The 13625-nt window shown below is 43.0% G+C and overlaps 1 protein-coding gene across 2 annotated transcripts in view; it reads right to left on the reverse strand.

The window, feature by feature from the left end:
• NUP58 (nucleoporin 58) overlaps positions 1–13625 on the reverse strand; it is a 412103-nt gene that overhangs the window by 19247 nt on the left and 379231 nt on the right. Inside the window, exon 15 of one of the 2 annotated variants that reach the window (XM_069202233.1) lies at positions 3579–3674. The exons of the other annotated variant lie outside the window; for it this stretch is intronic. Coding sequence (XP_069058334.1) covers positions 3579–3674 — 96 coding nt within the window. The remainder of the gene's footprint in view (positions 1–3578; positions 3675–13625) is intronic. 2 annotated transcript variants of the gene reach the window in all.

The raw sequence follows: 13625 nt of genomic DNA on the forward strand, positions 1-13625 counted from the left end.
CATGGTCAAACATCGTTCCCAGGTTAAACTGGAGAGGTGGTAAGTCGGTCAAAGCCTTCAACAACAATGTGAAGTGAGTAAACAATAAGATTGGTAAGTTGTTTAGGTCGGCTAAGCTATCATCTATGCCCCATGGTTGCATTAATGGCGAGCAGTTTCTTTTGCGGGATGGGGTCCACTTGTTTAAGGAAGGTAATAAAATGTTTCTTGAGAATTTGTTAGCGAGGTTAGTTCATCGCCTGCGCTAATGTGTATGGGGGTTCAGATAGTAGGTGAGCTATGCTGGCCTGTGGCAGGTGAGATCATGATTGGTGGGACATTTCGCGGCAATGAAAGGCATCCTTTCAGACCGAAAATAACAGGGGCATCACAGGACCCTCCAACGGATGGTGGCAGCAAGTCGAAAAGAGGTGGCAGGGGGTTGGGGGCGGTCACTGACACGCAGTCCTTACCTGCCAACCACCCGTGCAGGCACAGTGGGTGCAAGCTCGCACAGGCCCTTGGTGGGGAGGAAGGTGGGTGTACAGGGTGCCCTAGGTAGGTAACATAGTGGGCAAATGGGCCATCCCTGTATGGGAGGTCGGTGTGTGGGGCCCTCCCCTAATAAGGGACCAATCCATGTCCATTTTATGTGACATGGGGTTTTAGGAGGAAGGGACAATGGAACCAGTCATGATCTCACTAACAAAAGTATGTTTTGAAGAATGCACAGGAACAATCTTCGCTATGATTAGATAACTACCATGTCTTCATTTTTGTACGCAAAATTATGGGTTACAGTGCGTAGGTTGATATAAATGTGTATTTTTGTGTATGTGTAAATACGTACGGCCAGGGGTCTTACGACCCCTAACCCAAAGAACTTGATTGGTTTTCTCGTCAGTGACATTGGTGTGTTTGGGCGGGAATGTTTTTTTGTTTGTTTTTTCCCCTAAGGGACATTGGTGATTACCTGGCCATATGGTTATAAATTGAAAGGAGATGGTTCTTTAAAATTAGATCTTAGGGGGTCTGACATCATAAAATTTGTGTAATGTGCATTAACCGACCACGAGATCTTGGTTTGAAAAAAAGAAAAATTAAGTCCTAATTTAAATCCAACTATGCAATGCCATTTAGTACAAAGAAAAGAACCGTTAAAAGGACAAGCTTTTGCATCTTGAACACTACATAATTCATTGAAGACAAAGACTCAAGGGAAGTTAAGCATTTCTTGAGACAAGTATGGCTGATGTCCTTGTAAACACAGGAACCAAGTAAAACTGCAACTTCACTGACTTGACAAGTACCATCTATTTAAGCTTTAACCTTTAGGTGGCCGTGAAATCTAATAGTGAAAACTGGCTTTTGGTGGCGGTGTGGGGTACAATGTCTAGTTCACGGAGCAGATGTAGCACTTATAACCAACATACTGTCAAAGCAGTGTTATTCTTCTAGAACAAGGCATAAAACGTATTATTAAGATTGTCAGTAGTTTTGCGAAATTTCATGACATTTACAATACGTCTTCGTAACACTCCAACTTTTTTGTGCGCAGTGGAGGAAGAGTGGTACACGTGGCTGGAACAAGAGAAATACTGTTACACTCTTATTAAGTCTGTAGACAGGAGTTTTGTCTACTCGTTAAGTAAAGCGTTTTGAGTGCACAAGTATTTAATTCAAAGTTTGTATCTTACTCTGAATGAATCATTGTTGTCTGACTACGGCTGTCACTGTGCAGTTCATATGCACCAGTGTAAAGGCCCTGTTGTGATGACCTTCGCAGGTGGTGAAAGCTCTTCCCTGATGTTTGCCGTGCTTGTTAAGAGGTGCTGATAGTACACGGCTACGGGGCACAGTTCACAATTGCAGCACCAAGTCAGTGACAATTAAGTGGGCTGCTAAAGGTGATGTGGGTCATACACACCATACTTTCACTTGCAAGGATATTTGTTCCTCAAACACACAGCTTGAGATAATCAGCTTGTTCAAGTCGTGCTGGGCATAAATGTGGACACTTCAATCTCAGCTTGACTTAGTAGTGCTAAGTGCCTTAAAGTGTATGGGTGGATCTCAGGCGTTGGCACTGTAAAGGTGGCTCACTGCACTCAGAGCAGATAACCTTCTTTAACAGGGCTTATTAGCATAAACCTAGCCCTTAATTCCAGGGACACGGTCTTTACCTCTTGAAGGCAGAACCTCAAAAAATCTTCCTAGGGTCCTTTCCTTTCGCTACACAGGCGTGCAGAGCTTTTTTGAAGTAAAACGTGACCCCCTAGATATGTTACAGGGGTGAGCTTAATCACGTTCTGGGCAGATGACCCAAATCAAAATGGCCAATCAGATTTACAGCTAACCACAAAATTTAGCAAGACATATCCTGAAAAAGTGTACTTTCATTTCAGGTGGACCAGCTCAACAGAAGCAATATGCAGGTGAGTAGGTACCTTTGTTCTGTGAGCTGGCTTCAAAAAAAAATTCTGGGTAATTAAGTGCTGTTGCTGGGATCTTTCCTGTTCCTTTCCTTTCATGTACTCAAACACTCATACACACAGCTCAGAATTAAGAGGCCCAAATCATGCAGCTCTACGTGAATTTATCATGAAAAACAGTGTGTAGTCTTCATTACTGGGATTTGGGTAAAAAATGTCGGAGCACCCCACTACTATAATTAGCTGTCACCACCTGTGCCTGGAGTGTCATGGTCTGGTTATGGGGGTAGTAGTCACCCATGTCAAATAAGTACCATTTTGAAGCTGACTAACATCGTCCAACAGATAAATACTCTGTTGGTGATCAACATTAAAATCATTATTAGCGCTTATCAACAGACTCATGATATGGATCTCTGGTGCTAGAAAACATACTTCCCCGAATGATAAAATAAGGCACAGGTTGTCACTTGGACACATCCTTAGGGACTTTCTAACCTTGTAAGACATAAGCCAGTATAGGTCAAGAATTGCAAAAAATACCAAACAATTATGCAGCAGCTATGCAGTCACGAATCGGGTTAAATCCTGCATTTTTACAACGAAGCACAAATGCGATTACAAAAAATACAAATATTCTAGCTGTTGAAAAGACAACTTAAAAAAATGTAAGACATCCAGAGGCGGTAAATAAAAACAGACTACTGTCAGATGACTGTTCGGTATAGACTTAAAAATTAATAAGCCATGAAAATGGCAAACATTAAAATGGCACAAACTGGTGCCCACTAAAAACAGTGTAGATCATACGTAGCCTTTTCAGGACAAATCTACAGAGTAGACGAACAACCTCAACTTCCTTGCTTACATAACAGCCTAACGGCGAAACGAAAACAGTGATCTGCCTAGAACTCTTACGCAGGACAAAATGCCAAGCCCTTCTGGAGATAGTGCTGTCCTTTTAAGCCCAATTGTATAACTCAGGTTTTGTTTCCCTTTCATAAGTGTTACTCCCTGAAAAATAGACACATTGCTCTCAAGAACTGGAAAAAGCCCTGCAGTCTACAAATCCTGGGCAGATCACTGCAAAAGTCATTGCACTACCGGCAAAAGCAGAAATGGTAGATAGCGCCATCCTCAGAGAAAATAATTATTTCTTGTACAAACCTGCACTAAGACTTCCAGAGGGCTTAGCTGCAGTTCCATATCCAAATGAGGAGCCGCCTGTGGTGCTGCTTCCAAAGGCAGAGCCACTCCCAAATCCTAGTGGAACAATAGTAGAAAGACATGCAACAAAAGATAAACAACTGGCATGTTAAAAACAAAAAAAAAAATAACTGATGGCATGACCGATCTAAAGTCACTTAAATCTCTGCTCTTACTTCTACAGGAACTGGTGTGCAAGAGAAGGTTTTTTTTTCTCGCATTCTTTGAGAGCGGCTATGCTGCTCCAGAATATTAACAGGCTACAGAAAGAACAATAACGGCAAAGCTAGTGCAAGGTTTGAGTGACATAATCCATGATTAATCAGAGATTCTGTGGGTGGGGAGCATGCTCAGTGGATTTAGGTAGTAAAAAACGTTCGACAAATAGAAATCCACTTAGCTTTCCATTTTTGAGCATGTGTAATATAAAAGTAAATAAAAATGTTTAACTAAAAATGCTTAATAAAAGTAGGTAATCCAAAAGGAAGGCCAAGGCAGTGAAAGGTCAAAAGCTGTTAAAAAATAACTAAAAACGCATGAAGACGTGTTGCCCTGCGGTGGATGTTCCTTTGCCAAGGTTGACTAGTCACCTTTCTGTTGCATGTTGCTATATTTGGATATTAAACTGCTAACAATGATGTGCAAACTAAGCCCAGAGAGTGTCAACAAGTGTAACAAGCATTTGCAATGCAACGGGTCTCGCATTACATCGAGTTAGAGCTATTAGCGTTGTAAACTCCTAACTGGACTTTTCTTGCAACATTAAAGGAAAAAGAAAACGAGCCCGATCGCGCTGCAAAATAAAGAAAACACACGGAAAACATGGAGCCTTGCATGCTTCCAGTACTTTACCGGTGCTCTTGAGCATGGTTAAACACCTGAAAAGGCATGACGTTTGCATGCCTTTCACGAAGCAAAACAAGCAGATTTTAAAAGGCAAACCCACGAAACAATGAAAGTGACTGACGTAACATGGGCGTGGTTAAAATCCGCCTAAAGTGAGATTAGAAGAGGGACGGAGCGCTTTGCGCTTGCCCCTAAAAATGGCAAAATAATACTATTGTACAAGTTACTTACCTTCAGAAACGATGTATCTGGTAGTGTCGTAGTTTGGACTCTTGCTCTGGGCAAGACTGCTGGTTAAAGGATGACAGTACTTTTGGTTGTAGGTAACTACGCCTTTCCTACAACAAGTCGCAACTGTTGTCCCAACCTTACTGGCTCACTAGCAGCACCTCACCAGAAACACAATAGTAAAAGGTGATTTGTGGCAGCCTTTACGCATGGACTCAAGAATAAATCATCTCAGGAAGTGTTGTGGTTAAACGGAGATTACCCCTTTCTCACGGACATATCATGTCTCATACAAACACAGGCAATGACAAAGATGCAGTAAAGTTTCAATAGTTTTTATTTAACATAACTGCAATTTGCGATAAGTTGTGTGGGCTGCAATGATTAGGATAATGAATAATGCAAGAAACAGAATTGTGAAGACGAGAGTCATTATTACAAAGACCCCCACCATCTTGCAATACATAGGAAAGACATACGAGATGTAATATGCCCTAATACCCTACTGTGAGAGGCCTAACCTCCTACCTAAAGGAGAGCTGGGTTTGCTAAACCTAATCTGCCAATGCCATGTCCATGAGAGGAGCCCCCAACCCTCGTTACCTTGGAATGAGGTCTCTATCCCAGACTCCGCAGGGACACGAAGACTGGGTCAGCGTCAAGACGACTGCAGCATCGATATCAGCGATGGTGGCGATGCCCTCTGGCCGGAATCCCTTTGATTATCTGTCTAAAGTGCGATGTATTTATACAGATCTACAAGGACCCCTGACGTAGGTGTGGTCCCAAACAATAGATAACAGACATGCTTGGGACGGCAATTAATATAAGCAATCCCTCGAAAGTCTAGACAGGGAAAATCCCTAAGTGTGAACACCTACTCTTTGTTTGTCTTTGTTGCTTGATCTTGACGCCTTAGCGCGGTGACACTGATAATGTAACTCATAACAAGTGGCCTAACTATAAACAAGGCAGCCATCTTAGAAGAATTAAATAATTAAATGGGCTAAGACAGAGCAAGCTAAGTAGGTTAAAAGTCACTAGGTGACGGGGCACGAGTCTGCAAGCCAGAGGCTAAGCTAACTCCTGTTATCCCATTAAAACGAACTAGGATTCACTACACCCTCCCCATTGCCGTAACAGGTATGACGAAGGTACAGGAACCCAAACGCTAAAATTGCTCTAAACTAAAAAGCTAAAAGCATAAAAATCAGCTAAAAAATATTTAAAAGTGTTAAAAAGATAATAAAAACAATTTCGCTAAAACACATACAGAGATGTTAATGTCAACCATGATAAGCACATCGTGCCAAAGCAATATTAATTTAAATGCAAAATTTTGAATTGGGAATGGCAAGTCAATTCATCAAATAATTTGCTGTACGTCTTATCGAAGTCACCAACCAAGGACCTAAAAAATGAGTCAACATCATCTGATGTAAAATCGAGTGCTGGGAGGACAAACGGATCCACAGAGCAGTAGTGAGCAGTACTTTCTGGTGTAACGTTATCCGTTGCAGTGTCCTCATCCACGGTAGATCTCAAAACGGAAGGCTCATAGGTGGCCTCGTGGAGCAACCGCAGTCTCAAGGGGCATGACCGTGTACAAACCCTCATCGGGGACATCAGCAGTTCGTGGTCCACAGGAGATGTCGGTGCAACAGCAAGACAGACCAGAGGCAGATGTTCAAAGAGGCACCATATGCAGCGGAAGACTGGTTGTATGCACCAGAGAAGGGGCCGAAATGACAACGACCAGTCATGCTCCAGTTCCACCAGCAAGGGTGCACCGAAGATCCGAACCATGCGTTCACGGCACAGTGGAGTTGGTGGGAGGGGCTCCATTGCTCTGCGTTGCTGGAAAGAAACAACCACTGCGAATCAGAAGAAATAGCAGTAGTAGTCTGCCAATCAAAGCCAAAAAAATTGGAAAGCCACCAAGCACACTTGAAAAGAGCGAATGGATGGCTGACGGAATGACTCCGAAGACAGTCTGGAAGATGGACACAAAACCAGACCCGACAGCCTTAAAGAAATGAACAATGCCAGTGGTGCTCGAAGCATTGAATATTCTGGATACCAGTTCTCCAAAGTGCTTGGGGAAGTTGGTATTTAATAGGGACTGTATCTCGGCTGATGATCTCGCAATCTGGAGAGCATACGTTTCCTTTGCGGATGTCAAGGCGACCTGTTTTTGAAACAATAGCGCCTTTAGCCTGCTCAGCTTGTCATAGCTCACATTAACAGTATCTATATGGGGCCACATGTCAGATACTTTTCTCTCTCGTGTGGGAGGAACAAAACAAGTCCACAACACGTAACGACCTTCGAGACCGAGATTGCATAGGCAAATCCTGGTCGCATGCCGCAACATGCGGCTAATGTGTTGGTCTGTACCCATTGCTGGCACAGCTTACCCACACTGTATTTCGTAACTATACCTGTATGTTGACCCGATATGAAGCGAGGGTCTGGCCTGTTAATTGAAAAAACCCCTGAAGAGTTCAAAAAACATGCTTGACACTCATTAGTGTCAGTGGGCCATTTTAACCACCCGCCGGGACTGGAAAGTGAAGAATTGTAGGTACCAGCCTTGACCATTGCATCTAGCCTGTCCTCGGTGATATTAAGGAAGTATTGCCAATCTTTAAACCTTGCCGGAGTGGGGATACTTGGTGTGTTCAAGTCTTTAATTTCTGCTAACCCCAGACCAGATGTCTGCTGAATAGTGTCATTTAAGAAAATAATTTGCGAAGGAATCAGGCATGCTCAAAATAAAGCCTCCCTACCCTGTATCTGACAATCTTGTGTTCCCCATACACTTTTCAAATCAATAGTGCTCTTCCAGTATTCGTAACCTTCAACTGCGAGCCGGGAAACAAAGGGATCTGAATAAATCATTTTTGTATCAGTTAGCAAAATTTTCCTAATATGTGCCAGAGGTATTTTAAAATAATACGACTCTGCTTTTTTTGTGTCATGCCCAATAAAGTATGTAAATTTATCACCATAGTACTTTGGGCTCCCCACCGGTGGTGTAGAACAGTGTTCCCACTGTGTGTAGTTTAATACTGGCATGTATCTAGTGGCACGGTGTAGGTAGTAATGTCCCCAAATGTTATAGCAGAACATTTCCCCATAATTCATTGTATGTTCATATACATCATCACTTTCAAAAGCGGAATAGTCCTTCATTCCAGCTAGCATAGAATCAACTGTTTGAACATCCCAATCATCAGAGACAACATCAGGTGTAATTACATCAGTCATTGAAATTTTGAACATGTATGGTATTTGAATAATTTCCGTAGGCCCGTATATATCGAATGGAACTTTGTCCCACACAATCCCATCAGAAATAGGTATTGCTGTAACATTTACAGGGGACAAGTCTCTTCGGACCTTATGTGAAGAACGATATGGAGTTAAAACTTCATCAACAGGCTCCACAGAGGAGCAATCAGGAATATAGTGACCATTTATAAGCAAAAAGAAAACAGTTACAAAACCAATCCATAAAAATAATGCAAAAAATGTCAAACAGAACCATAAATAGTTCCATGGGTATTTCAAATAGGTCTTTTTAAGCCATTGATACAGCTGACTTATTTTTGAAACGTTGTCAATCACAGTAGTGGATGAATCTGAAGAAAAATCATCAATGTCAATGAAATAGCCAGAGGCAGTCTCTGCAAACACGGGAGCTGGTGCACCATCTGTACTTTGGTCCACTTCACGTGGAGGCTTGTGGTAGACAGTGTCATTAGTTTGTGATGTGTTTGTGTAAAAAACAGCTAGATCTTGAACTGGGGTGGTCACTGAAGAAGTGACAGGAACTAGCAAGGGTTCATTTTCCGCCCTCCCCATGGTCAAGGAGGTGTCTGGAACAGTAATTGACATTGTTGCATAGTTTGTAGTAGTGTTGTTCATCCTACTATGTAGACGTATGTCCTGTTGGGTAGTGAGAGGGGATCAGGAACCACCCAAGGGACCTCTTGGTCTACTGTGAAGGATCGGCCACATGGTGTAATTTGACGTCATCAATGGAGATGAATCTGTTCGTTTTAGAACCAGACAGCAGTGGTAAGATGACAGTCCTGGTGCCTTGAATTTCCAAGACCGGTACAGGTGCTCTGCATGATGAGCCGAACTCCTTCTTCACTGCGATCTTCTCACAAACCAGATCCCCAACTTTAGGAATCCAGCCAGTTGAAGTTTTCGCTAAATCCCTTATTCCTAAGGTGGCAGCACTTGCAGATGATTTATCATAACGAAATTGCTGAAGCTCCTGTAAAACAGTGAGACGTTCATTTATGTCAAATGGTGTTTCTGCTGCCACCATACCAGGGGCATCAAGATCTGGGACATACATAGGTATCCCAAAGAGAACCTCATATTGAGTGTGTCCCCCCAAGGACCGTCTTGGCAGATTATTCAGTGCTCTCTGGACCCCATATAGGTGATGTAACCAACTGCAGCCTGAACCTAATACTCGAGCTGTTAAGGACTGCTTTAGATCACGATTCCGCCTCACCTCGACTGAATTTCCCTCTGGATGGTATGGTGAGGAGTAATGGAGTTCAACACCCATCGTCCCCATGGTGTCTCTGAATGCCTTAGAGGCAAATGTAGGGCAATGGTCTGAATGGAATGCTGCAACCACATATGTACCGATAAAGATCAGCAAGTCTTTTATAACAGTCCGGGCATCAGCCGACCGCTGTGGCCATACCCACAGGAATCTAGAACAAGAAACTACAGCGACTAAAATGTATTTGTATGCACCATCAGGCTGTAAGGGACCATAATGGTCCAGGTACACACACTGTAGTGGCCTGTTGGACACTAAGAGGGATGTCTGTGGTGGGTGTTTGATATTAGAGCCCTTGATCTGCTGGGCAAATGTCACAGCAAAGGACATACTGTTTTGTTCGTCTGCATAGACCAGGCCACCTGAAGCGTTTCTGTAGGAGTGTTATTGTAGCCGATATACCAGCATGTGCAGAAGCGACACCCTCATTCGCTGCTTTAATTAGATCTAATCTCTGGTCTTCATTGGGGATCACTCGATCTCCAACCCCAGGAATTGTTGTATAAGCAACATTCTGCGCACTTATATGGTAAGTATAGTTTGTAGGGTATCCTTTCAGAAGGGGCTTGTCTGCAGCCAAAGCATTAACGGCAGTCAATATTTCATTATCCAATCTCGTCTGAGAACAAGTCACTGCAGCCACAGAAGCCGTAGCTACTGCTGCTTTGGCCGCTTCATCAGCCAATGTATTACCAGTAACGTGTACTCCTATACGTTGGTGTCCCAATGTATGTACTACATGGACACACGGCAGCTTATCCTTAAGATCAGCCACCCTCCCCCACAATATTTTGTGTTTAATGGTGTTCCCTTTAGAATCTCTAAACCCATTCACTTTCCAATGATTGAGTTAGTCATTGTATGACTGAACGCAGTAATACGAGTCAAAGACTCTTAAAGTCCAGCATCCTGGCTATGTATGTTTGAGCGATAGAATAAGAGCTTTAAGTTCAGCAAACTAGGCTGTGCAGTCCCCTAAGGTCTGCGTGTAGGTATCGTGAGGGTGGAAGACTCCATCTTCCATCACACCGCTCATGGCAGCGCAAGCTGCCGAGTATTGATGTTTAGTACCTACAGCCGGTTGTGCCGAACCATCAGTGTATATGGCAGTATGGTATCTGTCTAGTGGCAAGATATTTAGAGGAGTGGGGTACTCTTGTTCGTACTGGAGAAACTCTTGTGTCTGAAGTTTTGGATCGAATATATAATCATCAGTGGCAGTCAGCGACGTTGCCCATTGAATCCAACGTGGATGTAATGCTTTAGCGTTGGGAACGCTAGCTTTGGTGACAGCCTCTAAGGCCGGCACCAGGGAGACACCAACAATAATACGTTTCCCCTGGGCAAGTGGTCTCTCGTTTATGACGGCCATCTGAACTGCCATCAGAATCTTTTCTGTAGGTGCAAAACACTGTTCAGCATTGGAGTATAAATGTGATTTGTACGCTATGGGTACCGTGTCACCCTCATTGAAGGTGACATAAGTAAATCTAATGGCACCAGCAATTATTCTGATGACCAAATTTGTTTTATTGTCACATGTGTGCAAGTGTTTAGCTTCTAGCATGTCCTGTTGCATCTCCCTAAGGGTGCGTGTGTGTTTAATGTCCAGTGTCTGCTAGAAAAATTGGGCTGAACTAACACATAAAGTGGCTTGATACGTTGTGCATAATCTGGAATGTATGTTCTGAGAAAATTAAAGAAACCTAGTAATGACTGTAGTTTAAGTGTGTTAGGAGGGTGCAGTTAAGCACATTTTTCTAGAAAGTGCGGGCCAGGCTCTTTCCCACGTTTGATAGCTCATATCCCAGGAATAATACACTGAGAAAGGCGATCTTGCTTTTCTTAAAATTGAATTTGTGACCGAGGTCTGTAAATCCCAGAATGATCTGATCGACCCTTGTAAGATGAATGTCAAGGACGTCGTCTGTGAGATATATGTCATCCACGTAGGATAACGCCTCAGAATCAAAATCATGTAATATTGATGTTACACGGGCTGAAAATAGCCCTGGGCTATTTTTATAGCCTTGAGGTAAACGACAAAAGCTTTTCTGAGAGCCAAATGAGAATGCACTCAGGTCACGACTTTCATGTGCTAAATTCTGGCAGAAAAAGCCATTAGATATGTCTAATGTTGTTTTATATTTCTTATGCACTATATTGTTTATTAGTGCCGTGCTGTGTGAATTTTGTATAGCATTAGTGTGTGTATGACTATTTAAATGTCTATAATCAATGACTATTCTATATGAATGGTCCGGCTTTGCAACGGGGAATAACAGATTATTCATTGCAGATGTTCAGGGCTCAATCACTCCCTGGTACTCAAGCTGGGCGAGAATCTCCCTCACCGGAGCTTTTGATTTATGTTCAACAGGATATTGTGGCTGGGGTGTAGACCTAACGGAATAACATGAAAAGGAGACTCCTTGCCACAACCTACATGATTGCGATATAACGCCGGTGCCTGCGCTAAAGCCCATTCAGAAGCATAGGCTTCTTTGTCTGCTTCCGGAACAAGATCGGAGAAGGAAGGCAAAATTACATCTTCCCCATGTGGGAGCTTGCGGACGTGTTCAGGTGGCCAGTCTCTTTTGGCTAATAGGATATCACTATAAGTTCATCCCAAAATATCACCCTAATAGTGCGCTCCACGTTTCCCTCTATCTGAATGTTTAAATTATATACCCTATCTGGGGGAGAACGCGACCGTCCGCTGTTTCAACTGCGATGAAATCGCTAGTTGCTGTCGCATTCAGATGATCTTTCAGACTCTAGCGACATATTGTGACGTCTGCTGCGCTGTCTAACAGAGTCACTGCACACGTCTTGTTCCTCAACAGTGTTCTCAAGTATACTGGCATTTTTAGCTGTCAGTGCTGCCAACTTTTTCTTTTTAAACTGTGGCTTTTGCTGAGGAGTCTTTCCTTCTGTTTTAATGGTAGACTGTTGCGAGTCTTTCTTTTCTTTCATGTATTCAGGACGTTGATCTTGACGGCCCCCTCTCTCACTACGTCTATCCGGTGCGTCCTGAAAGGAACGAGAGGGACGTGAATCAGTATATCTGTCTGGAGTTTTAATGTTCTCCCTATTTCTGAGATTATATCTCCTTTCAGAGCTTTCCGGGTGTGGAGAATCAGCTCTCTTATTTCTTCTTTCTTTGAAATCTTTTTGTTTGTCCCAGCGCTTCTTAGATCCCTCTTGTGCCTGCTTTGTACCCTCCTTATGGGTGGTATCTTGTAACTCCAATTTCTTTGGCTTGGCTCCCAAACTATCCCGTCCTATACTAGTATAGGTATCGGAAATCATTTTTGGTAGCTGTCTCTCTTGTTCCTGGTGTGGAGTTTCCCGGAGACGCTGGCGAATTGCCAGTGCTACTGCTTCCCCTTTAATGTTACTGAGTATTATTGAAGATACTGCGTCAAAGTTACGCATTAATTTCACCCCCAAACCCAGGGCTGGTGCAGCCCCATTCTCATGTTGTATTTATTTTAATACTTCCGGTAAATTGGCAATTGTCTGGGTACCGTGTGTGGAAGTATATATGGCAGCAAAGACTGTACCCCATGTGGCACAGTCATCCACCGAAAGAACCATTCCAAAAGGCAAGCACATGGTGAGCAGTCTGTTTTTCCTGTGGTCCTGTATGGGGAAACACAGCTTCCAGCTGATTAGTTTTCTGGGCAATCCAGAACGGTATTTATTCCCATTCCGCGGGTACTTTACCCATAATAGTATGCACTGTTTGTGGATCAATCCCAGTAGCCAATTGATAACCACCAGGTGCTGGACGCGTTGGTGTTATGTTCAATGTTCGCATTACGAACTGAACTAATCGTCTATATAATGTCACTAATTCATTATATATATCTCGCAGATCTGCTATTGCCATATTTTGTATGCCTGGGTGAGGTATGTAGGTGGCAAACATGGGCCATTTTGGCTTGTCATTACTTAACGGACCTAACCTCACTCTTTGTAGTACATGTGGTAGGGCGCCTTCGAACCAGTTCTGATGCTCTTGGTATGTAAGTGATATTTCATGATACTGGTATGCTCGGTACCGTAAAGGCACGTTTGCAATTTCATATGTGTGGAATGTATGTGTTCTTTGGTCTACCTCAGGAAAGGTGACCCAACAGTAAAATGTTTCTGTTTGGTATGCTTCATTAGCTTCTATTATAAGAGTGACATCCCCGCCCTCATCTGTAAGGCCATGCATTAATAAATGTTGTGTTAGTGCTTGTCTAGCATTTTCAGGAATGTCTATGGCAGCAGCCATTTCGTTTAGAGAAACGGAACACCAAAATGGGGAGTATAAGTCCTTTTATGAGTTCGAG

Source organism: Pleurodeles waltl, chromosome 8 (genome assembly GCF_031143425.1).
Source record: "Pleurodeles waltl isolate 20211129_DDA chromosome 8, aPleWal1.hap1.20221129, whole genome shotgun sequence".
Taxonomy (NCBI): domain Eukaryota; kingdom Metazoa; phylum Chordata; class Amphibia; order Caudata; family Salamandridae; genus Pleurodeles; species Pleurodeles waltl.